The sequence below is a fragment of the Phoca vitulina genome, unplaced genomic scaffold (assembly GCF_004348235.1).
Source record: "Phoca vitulina isolate PV1807 unplaced genomic scaffold, GSC_HSeal_1.0 scaffold45, whole genome shotgun sequence".
NCBI lineage: Eukaryota > Metazoa > Chordata > Mammalia > Carnivora > Phocidae > Phoca > Phoca vitulina.
The window spans coordinates 8,709,090-8,729,031 of NW_022589748.1; the positions used below are offsets into that span (position 1 = coordinate 8,709,090).

Below are 19,942 nucleotides of genomic sequence, written 5' to 3' on the forward strand. Positions count from 1 at the left end.
AGATAATGTAGATGAGGCCTGGGTAGGGGAGAGGACCTGAAGCTACAACTACAGTGCTCTCAATTCAGGGAAAGACTACTAGGTGCTCCTATAGGATCCAACGGGAGCCCAGAGCTGGACACCTGGTCAGCTGGGAGTCTCCCCAACATTGATGATGCTTGGCGAGAATACTGATGGACAAATGGGAACAGTGAGACAGACAGTGAAGGAAGGGCATTCCAAGCACAGGAAAGAGCATTTAAGGAGACTTGAAATAGCCTGATACATTCTAGGAACTGCAAGTAATTCCAGTCTGTTGGTCACTATGATCTACAGGACCAAGACCAAACTCTCTCCCTCGACATTCAAAGCCCTTTGTAGTCTTGCCTGAAACTACTTCCCACCACTCCTGCCCACCCCACTCCTGTCCTTTTGTTACAGCCACTCTAACAGGTTCCTGTTCTCCCAGCAGGCCATTAACATTCTGGCCTCCAGGCCTTTGCCCAGGCTACTCCCTTTGCAGGGAAAATTCTAACCCTCTTCTTTGCAGAGCTAACTCCCTCTCATCTTCGGGGACATCTCTTCAGAAGCCCCTTCAGGGCGCAAGTTTGCTGTACCACCGCTGTCTAGAACCCAGCTTCTCATTTTTGTTGAATAGTTAATCACGTCAAGGAAATCTTCCCTGAGTACCCCAAATACGCGCCGGCCTCCATGCTGCCATCAGGGCTCCCCGAAACCTGTCCACGCCTTGCCAGGGCTTCTTGAGGCAGGTTATCATTTCTTATGCTCATTTCTTTTTCTCCAGTGTCCAACTCTACCTGGCACAAAGGAGGTGCCGCCTACCTTTTGTTGAATGAATGAATGAATGAATGAATGATCGGGCATGCCTTTTCACCTTTTGTATCTTGTGAGCCCGCCCGGCCTGGCCGGGTGTTTCCAGTGCCCCGCACAGTTCGTTGCCTTCCGCGCTGTCGCTCAGGCACCACCCTCGCAGCCCCTACCCCCTCCCTGGGGCCGCTCGACCCGAAGCCACTCCCGAAACGGCTCCGCCCACAGCCGGGGTTGGAGGGCGCAAGCAACGCCCACCCCTCCAGGCCGCCTGCGATTGGTGCGGCCGCCGCCAGGAGGCGGGCACAGGGCCGGGCCGCTGCGGACGCTCGCGCGGCCAGAAAAGCCCCGCCAGGTGGCTGGCCAGGGGACTGACGGCGCGGCCAGGAGGTGGTGAGTGCCCGACAGGCGGGACGGGCGGGACGGGCGGGACGCGCGCGGCGGGCGGAGCGGAGGACGCCGACGACCGTGGCGCGCGCTGGGCGCTGCCCACGTCCGCCTCCCTACAGGCTGCGCTGGGCCAAGCGCAGTGCCGAAGCCCGGAGCCCCGAGCCCGCCCCGCCCGAGGGACCCCGTCCGAGGGCCAAGGAGGTTGTCAATCCCGGCTTGTCTTCCAGACCCGGACCACCGAGGCTCCTGGACGACGACGAACCGCCCAACATGGCATCGGAGGTGAGTGGGACCTCGGGGACGCAGGTCCTCCGAGTGTCCAAACGAGGGGGAGGGGCACTCTGGGAGCCAGCCAGGGCCGTGACCTGCACACGGCATCTCCCCGTGCCAGACCTGCCCCCGGCCACCCTCCTGGTAATCGTCTTGGCTGGCTCCAGGCGATGGGTACCTCCTGGTGCACCTGCCAGGGCCTGGGAGAGACCTGTGCCTGTTCCCGGTGGCCGCATCACCCTCTGCTCTCTCCCCCTTCCCGCTCCCTGGGAGCCTGTGTGGCACTTACCAGCCCACAAGGCTAGGGAAGGTGGCCCTGACCTGACCTGATAGTGCTCCCAGCAAGGGGGCAGGAAAGGAGCTGCCCACTCATTCAGCTCCCTCGCCTCTTCATTCCTTCTTCCCCGATGCCCTTCCTGTTAGTCCCCACCCTGCGCCCCTTCTCCTGCTGTAGCCCTTGTCCCTGTGTAGAAGAGGCCACATGACTCTGGCTTGTGGAAAGAACCAGGACGTAGGGGACCATGCCCTGGGGCCCTAGTGGCCCCAGTGTCTGGTGGCTTCCTGTCTCACTGGCCTCTCTTCCTTAGAGCCAGAGGGCTCCTGGGTTCTCTTCCTGACCACTGAGTAGGCACAAGTGTCTTTTCTGGGGCCTCAGTTGAATTATCTGGCAAATGGGGATAATAATAGATCTCTGCCTCCTTCTGTAAGGTACTGGATCATGAGGTCATTGCTTTGAAGCTTTCAGGTAAAAGGGGCTGTTTGCTTGATGCCAGTGAAGGGAACCTGTGGCCTGGGAAACAGGAGGTTTGGGTTCCAGTCCTTTTTGGTCCTCATTAGCTAGCAAGGCACTTCCTCTCTCTGGACCTGTTTGTTCATCTGAATAAACTGGGTAAGAATGCCTGCCCTGCTAGTTTCTGGATCATGGTGTAGTGGGGGAGGACAGGGCTTGGACTTTGGAGGCAAACAGAGTTGGTTTCTGAAGCGGTCTCTCGACCTCCCAGGGTAACAGTGCCCAACTCACAGGAGGGTGTAACAGCATATGTAGAATGCCTAGCACAGGGCCGAGCTGTCCTACTATGTAGTAAGTGCTCAATAAATGGTGGCTAGGCCTGGGTGGCACAGTCGTTAGGTGTCTGCCTTCTGCTCAGGTCATGATCCCAGGGTCCTGGGATCGAGCCCCACATCGGGCTCCGTGCTCCATCAATCTTTTAAAAAATAAAAATGGTGGCTAACGATACCAATGGTAACAACACGTTATTTCCCTTGTACTTTCTAAATTGGCTGTTGCTCATTCATCCCAGCCCAAACCAGTGCTCCTTGCCCCAAAGGTATCATTCTGGCCCAGATGTGCGCTAGGTTAGAGGGGCGCCCTTTCCGCCACATTGGGCTTCCCCCTCTCTTCAGAGCCCAAATGGTAGCGCCTTATTCTGACATCCTTCTGGGATCTTTTTTTAAAAAAGATTTTATTTATTTATTTATTTGAGAGAGAGATTGAGAGCTTGTGGGGCGGGGGGGCGGCGGGACAAGGGGCAGGGAGAGGGAGAGAGAATCTCAAGCAGACTCCCCACGGAGCGGGGAGCCCAGCAGAGCAGCTCTATCTCAGGACTTTGAACTGAGCGGAAACCAAGAGCCGGACACTCAATGGACTGAGCCACCCAGGCCCCCTCTTTCTCGGGTCTTTTTTAAGCCTTCCAGTGGGGTGGGAGCTTGGCCCCAATGCAGAGTGGGCTGCCTTCAGGAGACCAGAGCATCAGGTGACTTCTGCTTGCCCCAGGCCGTCCTGTGGGTTGGTGCTAATTGGTTTGGCTGAAGCTCCACTTGTTAAGTAGTTGTTATTACTAACAACCTGGGCAGGGAGTCCAGGGCCCGCGGAGGAGGCAGTGCCAGGTTCCTGGCTGAGGGGCCGGCTGGCTCCCAATCCTGACTGGCACTGGCCGGCCCTGGGCCTGTGGCCCCAGCAGTCAGGAAAGGGAGCCATGGGGTGCTTTGCGGGAGAGCTAGGCTTGGCGGGTAAGGGGCGGATCTAGCTCAAAAGGTTGAAGGGGGTGGAGGCTGCTTCTGCAGGGCAGAGTCCTCAGACAGCCAAGGCTGCTGGGCGATGAGGGGTCAGTTCACAGCCTGGGGCCTGAGCGCAGGGGAGGCCCCCACGGGGCGCACAGGAACCAGGACCGGCGCTAAGGCACCCCCTGCCTCGGGCAGCCCTCGGCCCCTCCCTTACTAAGAGAATTTACTGAGTGCCAGGCACCGTGCTATGTATGCACTTAGAAATTTTACCTAATTGAATGCTCCTAACAACTCTAGCAGATAGGTACTACTATTGTCCTTAAAGAGGGGTAACCCTGCAGTTTAGAGAGGTTATGTACTATGCCCACAATCAGGTGGCTAGGAGAGGTCTGGGACATTGCAGGGTGACAGAGGAGGACATATGTCCCCAGCAGCCATTATAAACTCTCCTCCACAGGAAAGTTGACAGTGAAGTAAAGTGCCTACCTTCACCCAGGGAACACTCTCCTAATCCTTGGCATTCTGGGAACTAGGACTGAGCCCCATGTGTTCTGCACCCCTCCCCCATCTGTCACATGCTCTGGCCTCTGTACTCTTTCAAAACAGAGGTGTCTCTGTCCCACCCCTCTGCCCTTGGCTCCTGGGAGGCAGAGGGTCAGCTAGTGACCTTCTAGAAGGCCAATGATAACAGATGCGCCAGAGGCATTCTCCAAAGGAGTGGTAGAGGTTGGGATCTTAGGCCCTGCCCCAAGCTATGGGAGAGAAATGCAGGCCGCTGGAGCCTGATGGGGCCCCTCAGGTGCTTCCTTGCCTGTCCCTGCTGCAAAAGTTCAGGATACCAGAGCCAGCAGAGAGGCCCTGGCGGAACATGGGGTTTAGAGTGCAGACCCTGCTTCAGATAGCTGGGCTGCAGCCCTGGCTCTACCTCCCAGCAAGGGCTCTGTGCCTTGGTTTTCCCCTCTGGGTAGCGGGATAGAATTGGTACCTGCTTCAGAGAGGGTCCGTTGGTGCGTGCCAAGCAATTACAATTGTGCCTGGCACACAAGAATGCGACATGTGTGAGCCGGGATTATTATCATTATCGTTGGAATATCAGAGCTGGATTGAAACTCTGGATTCCAGAGTGACTTCTCCCGTTGGTCAGTAGCAGGAAAGGTCCCAGAGGGTCTGCTGTAGTCTCAGGGGTGCCATCATTTCCTTAGAGAAGTGTCACAGTGTGGGAAAGAACCCTAACTTCAGCCACATTCCCACACTGACTCCCTGAGTGACTTCAGGCAAGTTCCCGATCCTCTCTGAGCCTCAGTTTCCTTATCTGTCCAGTGAAATAATCCTGCCTGCTGGTTCCCACTGCCATCAGACTGGATAACTCTCCTGTGGGCCCTTTGTGAGAGGCACTGTTCTTAAGTGTGGGGAGGAGATTAATTGCTCCTGCTCTCCTGGCCAGAGTGGGAAGCTGTGGGGTGGCCGGTTTGTGGGCGCAGTGGACCCCATCATGGAGAAGTTCAACTCATCCATTGCCTACGACCGGCACCTGTGGGAGGTGGATGTGCAGGGCAGCAAGGCCTACAGCCGGGGCCTGGAGAAGGCGGGGCTCCTCACCAAGGCTGAGATGGACCAGATACTCCATGGACTGGACAAGGTATTCTCTACATCCTAAGGCCCACCCTAGAGCCCCTCCCTGTGGTCCCAGGCTCCTACCAAGTCCCTTGGGGGTGGGGACCGCACCCCCCTGTGGAGCACTCACCCTTCTTGTGGCACACCCGTAGGACTCAGCTCTTATACAGAGACAGTCCGTGTTCAGGGTCGGGGTGGGACCGGGGACCGATTTGGCTGCGGGCGGCTGACCCCTGACCCCTGGGGTTGTCGCCATCTGCTACAGGTGGCTGAGGAGTGGGCTCAGGGCACCTTCAAACTAAACCCCAATGATGAAGATATTCACACAGCCAACGAGCGGCGTCTGAAGGTATGACCCCCCACCTGTCCACCTGGCCTCCCGTCTCCACCTCACCCTTGGCCACTTGGAGCATAAACGCCATCATTCTGTTCCCTTCCTCACTGGCAGAGTGCAGGCCGGACCTCAGAGCAGGTGGCCTCCACAGAGAAGTCAGGGACCAGGAGTAGGGAGGGAAGGTGACAGGGCTGGGAGGAACCAGGCCCTGCCTGAGCTGACCCCAATGGGCTACAAGCAGGCAGACCCTGACCCCATGCCTCCCTCCACCCCCAGGAGCTCATCGGTGAGACTGCTGGGAAGCTGCACACGGGCCGAAGTCGGAACGACCAGGTGCCGCCAGCTCCTACGGCCCCCGCCCCACTGCACCCCCGGGCCCTGGGCATTCCCGATCTTGGGGAGCCCAGGTGGCAGATTTAGGGTTCGGCGGTGGTCCTGGCTCCCCAGCAAAGCAACACATCTCTCTCCCTGAGTGCCACATTCTCCTCCCCACAGGTGGTCACAGACCTCAGGCTGTGGATGCGACAGAACTGCTCTAAACTTTCCGCCCTCCTCCGGGAGCTCATCAGAACTATGGTGGACCGGGCAGAGGCGTGAGTCTCCCATGGACCCCCAGGTGGCAGAGGGGGGCATGAGGGCAGCCAGGGTCTGCTGTCCCCTAAGACAGGCAGCGTGAGTGCCAGATCTAGGTGGCAAGGGTGAAGGAGGTCGGGGAGCCAGGCCCTGGGGTTCAGGGGCGTCCTGGAACTCCTGGACCAAGTGAGGCAAAGCAGCCAGGCTTGGGGGCACTTCCTGCCATGTTTCCTACTGCCAGGCCCGCCGAGCTCAGCAGGCAGGGCGAGCTCACCCTCTGAGGCTTCATAAGTACGAGGCTGAGGCACTAGGCAGATGCCCCGAAGCCTGAGGAAAGGGGCCACCTGTGCTGGGGGCAGCCCAGGTCACCCTTCAGCCTGCCTGTGCCCCCTGCCCGCCATCCCACCCCCCGGTCCCCACCCAGCACGGACACAGGACAGCCAAAGCTGCCTCCCGCTGGCCTTATCCCAAGTTTTGGCTCCTGTGACCTCACGTCTTTGGGGTTGGCTTTGCTCTTTGCAGACCTGGCCGATTTGCTGCCGAGAAGTCCCGATCTGGTGTCACAGACAGGGTTGACCCTTCCTCTTCCCCAGCTCCCTATGACCTCTTTTTCACCGACCTTACCACCTGGGGGAAAACGAGGTCATAAGAACTGTCAGTCACCCTGGGGGTGCTGGGGAGAAACAGGGAGTGCTCCTAATGAGTAAAAGGTGTCTTCTCTGGGGGGATGAAAATGTTCTAAAACTGATGAATATACACTAAAGTGTACGGTCTAGGGCGCCTGGGTGGCTCAGTTGGTTAAGCGACTGCCTTCGGCTCAGGTCATGATCCTGGAGTCCCGGGATCGAGTCCCACATTGGGCTCCCTGCTCGGCAGGGAATCTGCTTCTCCCTCTGACCCTCCCGACCCTCCTCCCTCTCATGCTCTCTGTCTCTCATTCTCTCTCTCGCAAATAAATAAAATCTTAAAAAAAAAAAAAAAATTTTTTTTAAAGTGTACAGTCTAAATGGGTGAACGGTAGGTGAATTGTATCTCAGTAAAGCTGTTTATTTAAAAAAAAAAAAAAAACCAAACCCAAACCATCACCTACAGCACCTCTGCCTCTGCCTTGCCTACTTTAAAGAGCCCCCTGCTCTTCCGAAGTCCTTGGGAGCTTCTCAAGTGCTCACAAATGCGACTCCCCCTGCCAGGTAGTAGCCACTCTGTGTGCCCTCCTTTGCTCTCACCTCTGCTCAGAGCTGAGGACTTAATCCCGTTTGGTCGCAGCCCCAGTCCTACTCCGAGAGGCTCCACGGCACTGGCCCAGTCCTTGGGTCACACTGCCCCACTTCTGGTCTCCTCCTTTATGATGTGTTTGTCCCCAGGAGATCACTTGGTTTCTTGTGCAGGCAGATCCTTGGAAGGCTGGCCCTGCTTTTCCCTGTTGGGGCTCAGGCCTGCAGGATACGGGGTGACACAGGCAGCCCTTGCCTGAACCTGCTGAGCCCCTCAGGCCCCTGCCCCTATTCTCCCCCCCCCGCCCCCCACCCCGCAGGGAACGTGACGTCCTCTTCCCAGGGTATACGCACCTGCAGAGGGCTCAGCCCATCCGCTGGAGCCACTGGATCCTGAGGTGAGTGGGGTGGGACATACGGCAGGGGTACTGTGGAGGGGCTGTGATGGAAGGGAGGGCCCCAGGATGCCCTGACCTCCTGCCCCCCGGCTTCCTGCAGCCATGCCGTGGCGCTGACCAGAGACTCTGAGAGGCTGTTGGAGGTCCAGAAGCGGGTCAACGTCCTGCCCCTGGGGAGGTGAGTAAGGCCCCAGTGTTCTGAGGGCCTAGTTGGGGGTGGGGGCTGTGCCACATTGCTGGCATGGTCCTTGGGGATCAGCAGAAGAGGAGGCGCTAGCAAGGACAGAGGAGGACAGCCAGCCAGGTAACTGGCCTCTCCGAAAGGGAGGGAACCCTGCTTGGACCCATGGCTCTCTCTAAGATGGGGGTAACCAGAGCAGGGCCGGAGCTCTCCAGGGAGGTCCCAGCCCGCCAGCCAGTTGCCCTCAGCCTGCCGTTGCCACTCCATGGGGACGAGTGTTCCGTCAGCCACGCTGCCTGGGCGGCCGCCCTGACAGTCAGCACTTGGCGCTGGTGTGCACGTGTGTCTGTGCCAGGAGCCCCGCTCACCTGGGCCCCCCTCTTCCTGCAGTGGGGCCATCGCAGGCAACCCTCTGGGTGTGGACCGGGAGCTGCTCCGAGCAGGTGAGGTGCCCTGCCCCTCCCCCGTGGAGGTCCCCCTCAGCGCCTGCCAGGCCCCACAGACACACACTCGGAGGGGGCAGGGGTCTGGCTGAAGCCCTCATTTATTACCTATGGACACTGAGGCTAGAGGGGCAAGAGAAGGCTGGTGGCAGGGGTACATGGCTCTGGGGACACTCAGAGCTCCTGCTTCCTTCCTGGGACCTGTACAAGAGACCCGTCCCCACTCCTGCCCCTCCCTACTTTCCTCGCTGGCAACCTGATTTGGGGTAGAGGAAGCCCCTCCTGGCCCTCCGGCCGAGCCCTATTGCCTTCCCTGTCTCCCTCTCCCCCAGAACTGAACTTTGGGGCCATCACCCTCAACAGCATGGATGCCACCAGTGAGCGAGACTTTGTGGGTGAGTCCTAGGAGCCAGCGCGCTTGTCCTCTATAGGGCTATTACCCTGCACCCTGCTCTAATTTGCCCTCTAGCCCTGGCTCCTCTCCAGCCCCCTCCCACCCCAAGTCTGGTCCACCTGAGGCTTCTCCAGACTGAGTGGGGAGCAAGAGAGGCCTGGTGACCAGAAGGCCTGCTCTCCCTTTCCTCCCACAAGCTGAGTTCCTGTTTTGGGCTTCGCTGTGCATGACCCACCTCAGCAGGATGGCTGAGGATCTCATCCTCTATGGCACCAAGGAATTCAGCTTTGTGCAGCTCTCAGATGCCTACAGGTAAGGCTGGGCCCTGCCCTACCCCAGCTCTGCACCCACCAGCATGGCTTCCTTCCTCCCCATTCCCCCGCCCCGTCCCCGGGCACACCTGGACTACATGCTGCTAGACCTCACCTGATCCAGCCAGCAGACCAGCCAAGGGGCAGGGGAGCCCTTTCAGCCCCAGCATCTCTGTCCCCAGCACCGGAAGCAGCCTGATGCCCCAGAAGAAAAACCCAGACAGCCTGGAGCTAATCCGGAGCAAGGCGGGCCGAGTGTTTGGGCGGGTGAGCAGGGCAGGGAGTGGGGGCAAGGCTTTTGGGCTGACCTGGAGGGTCCTGAGGGAACTTCCAGGATGGGCTCTGAGGTCCAGCCTCCTCAGTCTCACTCTTTTCTCAGTGTGCTGGGCTCCTGATGACACTCAAGGGACTTCCAAGCACCTACAACAAGGACTTACAGGTGCGAGGCTGGGGCTGTGGGTGAGGGATCCACTGCACATACACTGCATCCAATTTCTCAGGGCCCTGGCACATCCACGCAGGGGCCCCACAGAATTGCCACCTCCCATCCTATGCACCCAGCCCTTGACTGCCCTTGAGAACTCTCCTCTCTGTTGGTGTGGCTCGTACGAGGTGCTGAGTGTTCCCAGTGGAGGGCAGTGGGGATGCCTCAGTGGGGGACAAGGCTGCTGGGCTCTCACTTCCTGCCGCGTGCCTCGCAGGAGGACAAGGAAGCCGTATTTGAAGTGTCAGACACCATGAGTGCCGTCCTCCAAGTGGCCACCGGTGTCATCTCTACACTACAGGCAAGCCCCCCGTCTTGTCCCCCAGGCCCCTCTACTCTGGGATGGGCATGCCAGGAGGTGATCTTGAGAGGAGGCGAGGGTGGGTGCATCCAGAAGATCCGGGGCAGGGGGAGGTGGGGAGGTGTTTGCTCCTGCCCCTGGGACCAGCGAAGAGACGAAAGGTGCTAGCTACAGTAGAATGGAAGTGGGTTAGAATCTAGGGGTCCCATCAACTGTCCTGACCAGATTTCTTTTTTGGCCATCTATGATGGGAAATGTCGGTATGCGCAGTTGAGAGAATGCACAATGAACCCCTGTGGACTAACAGCCAGCTTCAACAATAATCATCTCCTGGAGTTTCTTGCTTTGGCTATCTTTACTCACTACCCGCCACCACCCGGTGGTTCTGATGCACACTAAGGCTGGGGACCCTGAGAAAAAGTGCTGGCAACCCCAGGAGCTCCCCTAAACGTCATCAGTGATGATGGCAAATGGCTCAAGCAGAGAGAGCAGAACAGGCTGGGTCAGAGTGGATCTGCCCAAGGCCAGGGACATCCTGGCTAACGGGGGGTACGCCTTGGGCCTGAGGCTGGCAGCTTCACCACCCAGGGTCCCCAGGACTCACCACTCCCCCCACTGGTGTCCCCCAGATTCACCGTGACAACATGGCACGGGCTCTTAGTCCTGACATGCTGGCCACTGACCTCGCCTACTACCTGGTCCGCAAAGGGGTGAGTGTGGGGTGGCTGGGGGGGAGGGGGGAGGAGATGGGGATGTCCCCCAGGCCGAGGGTTGGGGGGGCGTGAGGGCATGGGCTGCACAGGGGTCAGAGGAAGACTGAGTCGGTGCCGCCCATGCCTGGCTGCCCCAGATGCCGTTCCGCCAGGCCCATGAGGCCTCCGGGAAAGCTGTGTTCATGGCCGAGACCAAGGGGGTCCCCCTCAACCAGCTGTCACTGAAGGAGCTACAGACCATCAGGTGCAGCCCCCTCCCCTCCCTCCGCTGCCTCCCAGGAGGTGAGCCTGGGACCCTGAGGCCCCTGGGGACCCGCTGGGCCCTAGCCCACCTCCTCCTCTCTCCCCCAGCCCCCTGTTCTCGGGTGACGTGAGCCACGTGTGGGACTACGGCCACAGCGTGGAGCAGTACGCCGCCCTGGGTGGCACGGCGAGCTCCAGTGTCGACTGGCAGATCGGCCAGGTGCGGGCCCTGCTGCGGGCCCAGCAGGCCTAGAGCCCTCCCCACCCCGCGCCCAAATAAAGCAGGCCCAAGAGGAGGCCGCTGCTTGTTTCCTGCCCAGCCTGACTCCCTCAGCAGTGGGCTTTCAGGGGCCTGTTGAGTGAGCAGTGGGGGCCATCAAGGAAGCGGAGAAAATGGACAAGGGTGGCAGGAGTCATGGATGGGGAAGGAGAGGGGCTTGCCTTCATTAGAGCCTCCGCCCTGCTCAGGCCCCACACCCTTCACTGTAGGAGGCACAGTAACCGGCCCAGAGCATCCTGGGAGGACTGGCCTCCTTGGAGCCTTGATGGCCCCTGACGGGCTTGGTTAACTCAGTCAGTCCCTGTTCATTATCCTTCCTTCCAGCGTCCTCTAGGCTCGCCTGCTCACATTCTCCCCTTGCTTAACCCACCCTTCCCTGAACAATCAGGCACCGTGACAGGGTGTCCTGGGCCCTCGTGCGGGGAATGGCATATTTGGTGGTAAAGTCAGTCATCCAGCTAGCATGGGATGCCAGGCATCTAGGTGAACTTCATACACATGCAAAGATGTCTCCTTCACCCTAGAGAGTAATGTACTGCCATGTGGTCCCAGCACGGACCATGAGGTGAGGGCCACAGATAGGAGTGCCTGGGGGGGCCTGCCCCCTGTTGCAGTCAAGGACTTACATTTAGTCTGCAAAGGGCCTGGGGCCAGGCCTGGCACACAGTAAATGTTCAATAGCAGTGAGTCCCCAGAACCAGCGGAGGCCTCTTCTACACAGAAGTCACCAAAATCCTGATAAGAAATGTCTGAATTTTATGTTTTATTAACAACAAAGTTAAACTCAAGGAAGAATGAATAACCCCTCCCAAGTGTTTCTTGGGAGCAATGGAAACACTTTATAGGGGCGCCTGGGTGGCTCAGTTGGTTAAGCGACTGCCTTCGGCTCAGGTCATGATCCTGGAGTCCCTGGATCGAGTCCCGCATCGGGCTCCCTGCTCTGCGGGGAGTCTGCTTCTCCCTCTGACCCTCCCTCCTCTCATGTGCTCTCTCTCATTCTCTCTCTCTCAAATAAATAAATAAAATCTTTAAAAAAAAAAAAAAAAGAAACACTTTATAAACTAAACAGCCCAAACTCCAGCAGTGGGCACACCACACCACATTCCAAAAAGGGCCAAAGCCATGGCTCACAGAATGTTCTAGAGTATTGGCTCTCAAAGTGTGGTTCCTCCTTCCCCTCATCCTCCTCATCTGGGAATTTGTTTAAAAATGCAAACTTTCAGGCCTGAGACCTACTAAATCAGATTCCAGGTGGGGTCCCAGCTACCTGTTTTTGCAAGGCCTTCAGGTGATTCTGATGCACGTTCAAGTTTGAGGATCACTGGTCTCTAGAATCTTGTTACCTGAAGTCGCTGCAGACCACCGCCTCTCCTGGGCCCCAGCGTGACCTGATCCAGAATCTGCATTTTAACAAACTCCCCAGATGTTGGTTGTACACATTAGAGTCAAAGTGCTGATTGAGAGAAGGTATGGAGTCTGGTCTCAGAAATGAAGGAGGGATTTATGTCCGTCAAACAGCAGACAGGATTAAAATAATGATTGCAATACATACTGTAATACATTCGACACAGGGAGCAGGTCCTGCCCTACACCTCCATCAGTAGGGTGCACCACAGTCTAAGTGGGAACTCTGTTTTCAGACAATCCTATTAAAAGTTTCTCCTTAATTGGAATCAGCCCCCAGTTCTTCCCACCTGTGAGCCTGGCCATATGCCCTCCAACCTGACCAGAGGAATGAGCCTCTCCCGGCTCAAAGAGAGCAAGAATTTGTGTAGCTTTTCTCCAGACTGTCCATTCATGACTGTGTTACTCCCCTTGCCTTCCTCTTTCTATTCTGCCACCAACTGACTACTTACACCAAAGTTCAGTATGACCTTGTATTGGTTTCCCATAAAACAACATAAAGATCATCTTAAAATTCTTGAGGTCAGAGTCTGAAATGGGTTTTACTGAGACAAAATCAAGTGTCAACAAGCATCTGGGAGAATCTGTTTCTTTGCCTTGTCCGGTTTCTAGAAGCCATCTGTATTCCTTGGCTTGTGGCCCTTTCCTTCATCTTTGAGGTCAGCAGTACAACGTCTTCCAATCTGTCTCTAACGCTGACCCTCTGCTTCCTTTGTCACATCCTCTGACTGACCTTTCTGCCTCTCTCTTATAAAGACCCGTGTGATTACACTGGATCCACCTGGATAAATCAAGATAATCGCTTCATCTCAAGATCCTTAACTATCACACCTGCAAAGTTCCTTTTACCATGTAAGGTAACATATTCACAAGTTTGGGGGATTATGATATTGGGGAATCATTGTTCAGTCTACTATGTTCTGTTGTCTGGCTCTCAAAGACTAATGTCCATCCCACGTGCCAAACCTTCACTCCATCCCATTTCCCCCCAAAGTTTTAACCCCTTAAACATCAACACAAGTTCTAAATCTCATCAACTCAGAAGTCCCATATCTCATTATCTAAATCATCTAAATTAGGTATGAGTGAGACTCTGGGTATGATCCATCCTGGGGCAAAATTCCTCTCTATCCATGAATCTGAGAATCTCATGTGATTGTGGTGTGGATTAGGGTTCATGCATACAAACTCAAGAAACAAATGATCTAATCCCAGAATACAGGGCTTGTTTAGGCACTGGATAACACTTAGAGGCACTTCAATTAATTTTTAAAAAGATTTTATTTTAGACAGAGCACAAGTGGGGTGGAGGGGGGATGAGGAGCAGAGGGAGAGGGACAGGCAGACTGCACTGAGCACAGAGTCCTATGCAAGGCTCGATCCCAGGATCCCGAGATCATGACCTGAGCCGAAATCAAGAGTTGGACACTTAACCAACTGAGCCACCCAGGTGCCCCAAGGCATTTGTTTTAAAAGGAAGAAAATGGAAGGCAAAAAGGAATCACTGGTTCCAAGCAATTTTGAAATCCAACCCAGAAAATTCCACTAGGTTTCAAGGCCTGGGAACACAGGTTTTCCCTGGTCTCTGAAAATACAGTGTTCCTGTGAAACTCTTCATAAGCCAAAATGGTATAAAGTAAATGAGCAATTACCATTAATTTAATATGGAAAAGTTTTTGAGCATTCCCAGAACCCCTCCTAGGCTTTTCTGATACCTTAGGACATATATTGCTAACAGATGCCCAAAATAAATCAAGATAAAGCACAGATGTTCACAGACACAGTTCCAAGCTATGGTGGCTTGATGCCGAGGCTGAGCGCAGTTCCTCGGGAAGGCGCTAGGTGGCGACGCTCTTGCCGCTTGGGGCGCACCCTGCCTCTAAAAAGGCTCACGGCAAAACACACAGTATGCCAATTTTGCTTTTTTGCCTTTTTAAAAGCAAAAATCTTTGGGTTTCTTTTGGTTAGTGAAAACGTACTAATGTAGATCTTTCATAAAAGGGAAGTGGCGTAAGGCAAACTTTTGAAAATTAGGGGATACCCACAATCCTTCCTGCCCTTGAGCTCTGCCCTCTGGACGTGCTCCACGCCCCACGCCCCACACCCCGCGGAGCCATCATTCCTTTTTCCTGAAGGGTAGCACATCTTTACAGTTGAGTAACATGTAAGTGGCCTGTTTCCTGCTTGTAGGATTTTTGAGGAAACTCGGGAAGCCTTCTTTAATTTCCTCTTCTCCTTTTCATCCTTGCTGGGGGTGTTTTTGCTGATATAATATCCTTAAGAACTTTGCGGGTCTCCTGTGAATGTCACAGGGGTTCACTTCATGAGACAAGAGATTCCTCTACAGATCTTTCCGAAATAATGCCATTTTTATTCCTGGCTTCTGCTGAGAAAGCTGAGGGAATCCGAGAGTCCTGTGCCAGATCTCTTCAAAGAGCACTCTTAACAACAAAGTACTCTGATCTTTTGATCTCTTCCAGGCACTAGCAAAAGGTTGTCCAACCACAACCTAGGCTCTCTCTCTATAGTTGTTTTTTGTTTTTTTTTAAGATTTTATTTATTTATTTGACGGAGAGACAGAGACAGCAAGAGAGGGAACACAAGCAGGGGGAGTGGGAGAGAGAGAAGCAGGCTTCCAGCTGAGTAGGAGGCCGGATTCGGGGCTCGGTCCCAGAACCCTGGGATCATGACCTGAGCCGAAGGCAGACGCTCAACGACTGAGCCACCCAGGCGCCCTTAGGCTAGCATGCTTTCCTGATAGTGAAATCCCTAATCTTAGCATCTTTTGAAATCTAGATTTTCCCAAATTACCAAGTCCTGGTTTCTTTTTGCTTAATAGTCTTACCTCAATTTGTCTCTCTTGTTCTATACTCTTAGCTTCAAGGGATGATGAGAAAGCAAGTTTCTGGGAAAAGGAATGAGGTTGTCTTATTGGCTTTTGTACTAAACTTTAATCATCCCTTGGGGTTTGGGGCAGGCCCCACTTCACCGAGCCTGTTGTCTTCTGAAAGAAATCAAGGTCTATAGGAGGAAGTGGGGGGGGGGGGGGTGCGGGGAAGGCTGTGAGTTTAGCAGCAGGTTATGTCCAGAATATATGATTACTGTCCTATTGAATAACCAAAATTGCATTCACATCTACCACAAAGCTAGTAGACTCAACGTCAACAAAACTCCAGAGGTATATTCTTTTTTTTTATTTTTAAGATTTTATTTATTTATTTGAAAGAGAGATAGCGAGAGAGAGGAAGAGAGAGCATGAGCGGGGTGGAGGGGTACAGGGAGAGAAAGAGGCAGGCTCCCTGCTCGATGTGGAGCTCGATCCCAAGACCCTGGGATCATGACCTGAGCCAAAGGCAGACGTTTAACGACTGAGCCACCCAGGCGCCCCCAAGACACACCCTTTTTAAAAGAATATTTATTTATTTTAGAGAGAAAGAAAGAGCACACATGTGCATGCTGGTGGGGAGGGGCAGAGGGAGAGTATTTTCAAGCGGACTCCACACTGAGCATGGAGCCCCATGTGGGGCTCCATCTCATGACCCATGCGATCATGACCTGAGCTGAAACCAAGAATTAGACCTTTAACTGACTGAGCCACCCAGGCGCCCTAAGGGTTCAGTTTAGTGGCTTTTAGTGTGTTCATAGAATTGTGTGACCATCACCACCACCAGTTTTAGAACATTTCATCACCCCAAAAAGAAGCCCACAAGAAAATTTTGTGCCTCAAAGAAAGTAAAAGGCACTCATAGGATGGGAGAAAATATTTGTAAATCATATACCTGATATGGGTCTAGTATCCAGAATATAAAATGAACTTTTACAATTCAACAATGAATTGTTTATTGTTTTAAATTTTATTTAATTGAATTGAAAATGGACAAAATAGGGGTGCCTGGGTGGCTCAGTCGTTGGACGTCTGCCTTCGGCTCAAGTCATGATCCCAGGGTCCTGGGATCGAGTCCCACATTGGGCTCCCTGCTTGGCGGGAAGCCTGCTTCTCCCTCTCCCACTCTCCCTGCTTGTGTTCCTGCTCTCACCATCTCTCTCTCTGTGTCAAATGAATAAATCAAATCTTAAAAAAAAAAAAGAAAATGGACAAAGTATCTGGATAGATATCTCTCCAAAGAACATGTAAAAATGGCCAATAGGCACACTAAACGATGTTCAACATTATAAATCATTAGGGAAATGCAAATCAAAATCAAAATGAAATATCACTTCATACCCACTAGGATGTGACTTAATTTTTGTATATAGTGTAAGGAAAAGGTCCAACTTCATTCTTTCCCATATGGAAATCCATTTGTCTCAGTATCATTTGTTGAAAAGACTCTTCATACCCAATTAAATTGTCTTGGCACCCTAGTCAAAAAACAGTTGACCAATAGAGAGGGATGAATTGTCTGATATGTGAATTATACCTCAAAAAAACTGATATGCCTCTAAAATAATCAACTATTATTATATTTCATTTTTAAGTTTTTATTCAGTTTCTAGTTAGTTAACACACAGTGCAATCTTGGTTTCAAGAGTGGAATTCAGTGATTCATCACTTACAACATTGACTACTATTTTAAACAAAAAAGAATTTTCTGCATGGGCCAGATGTCATGCTGAATGCTTTAAGTTTACTTAGATTTTGTGGGATTCATCTTCTTCCCTTTCTTGAGAACTTTCTCGTTCTTTCAGCCTCACCAGTAGGCTAGCTAGCCTGTTCATCACTAGCATCCTGTTCATCATCAGCCGCCACATTACATACAGAAATTCTACAAACTTATCACCTTGTTCTCAGTAACCCCAATCTCTTACCAACTCCTGTGGTCATCTGAATGTGCAAGACTGGGCCTATAACCTTAGCCAAACATTCAGTTTTTTGCTTATTCCTGCTCAGCTTTCCCTTATCTCCCCCATGGCAGCTAAACTGAAGCTTTCATGTCTTCTTCAACCTCCCAACCTGATCTGAACATCTCCCCCAAGACCCTGGAAAACACTAATCTACTTTCTGTCTCTATAGGCTTGTTTACTTGATATTTCATATACATGGAATCATGTAATATGTGGCCTTTTGTGCCTGGCTTCTTTCACTCAGCATAATGTTTTCAAGGTTCATCCACATTGTAGCATGTATCAGAATTTCTTTCCTTTTTATGGCTGAATAATACTCAATTATATGCACATACCATATTTTGTTTAACTATTAATGATAGACATTTGGATTGTTTCCACTTTTTTTTTTTTTTTTAAGATTTTGTTTATTTTGGGGCGCCTGGGTGGCTCAGTCGTTAAGCGTCTGCCTTCGGCTCAGGTCATGATCCCAGGGTCCTGGGATCGAGCCCCGCATCGGGCTCCCTGCTCAGCGGGAAGCCTGCTTCTCCCTCTCCCACTCCCCCGATTGTGTTCCCTCTCTCGCTGTGTCTCTATCAAATAAATAAATAAAATCTTTAAAAAAAAAAATTATATAAAAAAAAGATTTTGTTTATTTATTTGAGAGAGAGAATGAGATAGAGAGAGAGAGCTTGAGAAGGGGGAGGGTCAGAGGGAGAAGCAGACTCCCTGCCGAGCAGGGAGCCCGATGCGGGACTCGATCCCAGGACTCCAGGATCATGACCTGAGCCGAAGGCAGTGGCTTAACCAACTGAGCCACCCAGGCGCCCCTGTTTCCACTTTTTGGATTATGAATGGTGTAACTAAGAATGTATGAGTTTAACAAAAACCTCTTAATAACTAAATTCCCTTCAGTCCTACTTGACCTCTCTGACCTTCTAGATAGTGCTGACCATTCCTTCAAGAAATCCTTTTTTAAAAACTAAATACAATATGCCACAGTTTTAAAAGTAATAGTAACATATTTTAAAAAGATTTTATTTATATGAGAGAGAGAACATGAGAGCACAAGCAAAGGAAAGGGCAGAGGGAGAGGGAGAAGCAGACTTTCCACTGAGCATGAAGCCCAACACAGGGCTTGAGTCCTGGACCCTGAGATCATGACCTGAGCCAAAGGCAGACACTTAACTGACTGAGCCACTCAGGTGCCCCAGTAATAGTAACATATTAAAAGGATTATACACCATGACCAAGTGAGATTTCCCCCTAGAGTGCAAGGATTGTTCAACATATAAAAATCAATCAATGTAATATAACACATTAACTGAATGAAGGAAAGAAACCCCATATGATCATTTCAATAGATGCAGAAAAAGCACTTGACAAAATTCAACACCCATTCATGATTAAAACACTCAATAAACTAGAAATAGAAGGAAACTAACTCAACATAATACCTATATAAACATCATACTCAAGGGTGAAAGATGGAAAGCTTTTCCTCTAAGATCAGGAACAAGATAAGGATGCCCTTCAACATAGTCCTGGGAGTCCTAACCAGAGCCATCAGGCAAGAAAAAGAAATAAAGAGCATCCAATTTGAAAAAATTATTTCTGTTCACAGACAATATGACCTTATATGCAGAAAATCCTAAAGATTTCACCAAAAAACTGTTAGAAGTAATAAATGTAGGAAAATAGCAAGATACAAGGCATCACACAAATATCAGTTGCATTTCTACACACTAACACTGAACAATCCAAAAAAGGAGGAACATTTATTTACAATAGCATCAAAAAGAATAAAATACATAGGGTTACTTAACCAAAGAGGTGAAAGATTTGTACAATTAAAAACTAGAAAACACTGCTGAAAAGAAATTGAAGAAAACATTAAAAAAAAAAAAAGTAAGACATCCCATGTTCATGGATGCTGAGTAATCTATAGGTTTAATGCAGTTTTTAAAATCAAAATCCAAATGATGTTTTTAGAAAAATAGAAAACCCCATACTAAAATTCACATGGAGTCCCAAGGGACCAAGACAATAGTGGGGGAAAAAAAGAAAGAAAAAAGTTGGGGATCTCAAACTTCCTGATTTCAAAACCTACCACAAAGTTATAGTAATCAAAACAGTGTGGTACTGGCATAAAGACAGACATATGGACTAATAGAATAGAGTTTAGAAACAAATCCTCACATACATGGTCCAACAATTTTCAACAAGGTGCTAAAACCATTCAGTGGGGAAAGGTAGTCTTCAATAAATGGTGTTGAGAAAACTGAATATACATGTACAAAAGAATGAAGTTGGACCCTTACTGAACACCATGTTAAAATGGATCTATGACCTAAATATAAGACCTAGAACTATAAAACCCTTGGAGGAAACCACAGCAAAAAAGCTACAGGACATTGAATTTGGCAATGATTTCTTGGATATGACCCAAAGGCATAGGCAACAAAGGAAAAAAATAGATTGACCTGATGAAAATTTAAGAATTTTGTGTATCAAAAGACACTAGTGATAGAGTAAAAAGGCAACCCACAGAATGGGAGAAAATAGTTGTAAATCATATATCTGTTAAGGAAATAATATCCAGAACCTATAGCTAACTCTAACTCAACCACAAAAAAACAAACAACCTGATTCAAAAATGGGCAAAGGCCTTGAACAGACATTTCTCCAAAGAAGATATGCAAAAGGCCAATAAGCACATAAAAAGATACTTAATATCACTAATCAATAGGGAAATGCAGA

The 19,942-nt window shown here is 51.7% G+C and overlaps 1 protein-coding gene across 2 annotated transcripts; it reads left to right on the top strand.

Moving 5' to 3' along the window:
• The first annotated feature begins 1,107 nt into the window (after positions 1–1,107).
• ASL (argininosuccinate lyase) lies at positions 1,108–11,861 on the top strand. 2 transcript variants are annotated; one of them, XM_032431155.1, is made up of 17 exons: positions 1,108–1,200; positions 1,425–1,479; positions 4,916–5,110; positions 5,351–5,434; positions 5,696–5,752; positions 5,915–6,012; positions 7,527–7,604; positions 7,705–7,782; positions 8,176–8,228; positions 8,561–8,623; positions 8,820–8,934; positions 9,116–9,200; positions 9,313–9,372; positions 9,635–9,718; positions 10,348–10,428; positions 10,569–10,675; positions 10,783–11,861. In XM_032431155.1, exons 2-17 carry the CDS (start codon positions 1,468–1,470, stop codon positions 10,925–10,927), a joined length of 1,395 nt encoding a protein of 464 aa, XP_032287046.1. In that variant the 5' UTR covers positions 1,108–1,200; positions 1,425–1,467; the 3' UTR covers positions 10,928–11,861. The 2 variants fall into 2 exon arrangements, with proteins under 2 accessions (XP_032287046.1, XP_032287047.1); XM_032431156.1 differs by lacking the exon at positions 1,108–1,200 and having other exon boundaries at positions 1,231–1,479.
• Positions 11,862–19,942: the final 8,081 nt, after the last annotated feature.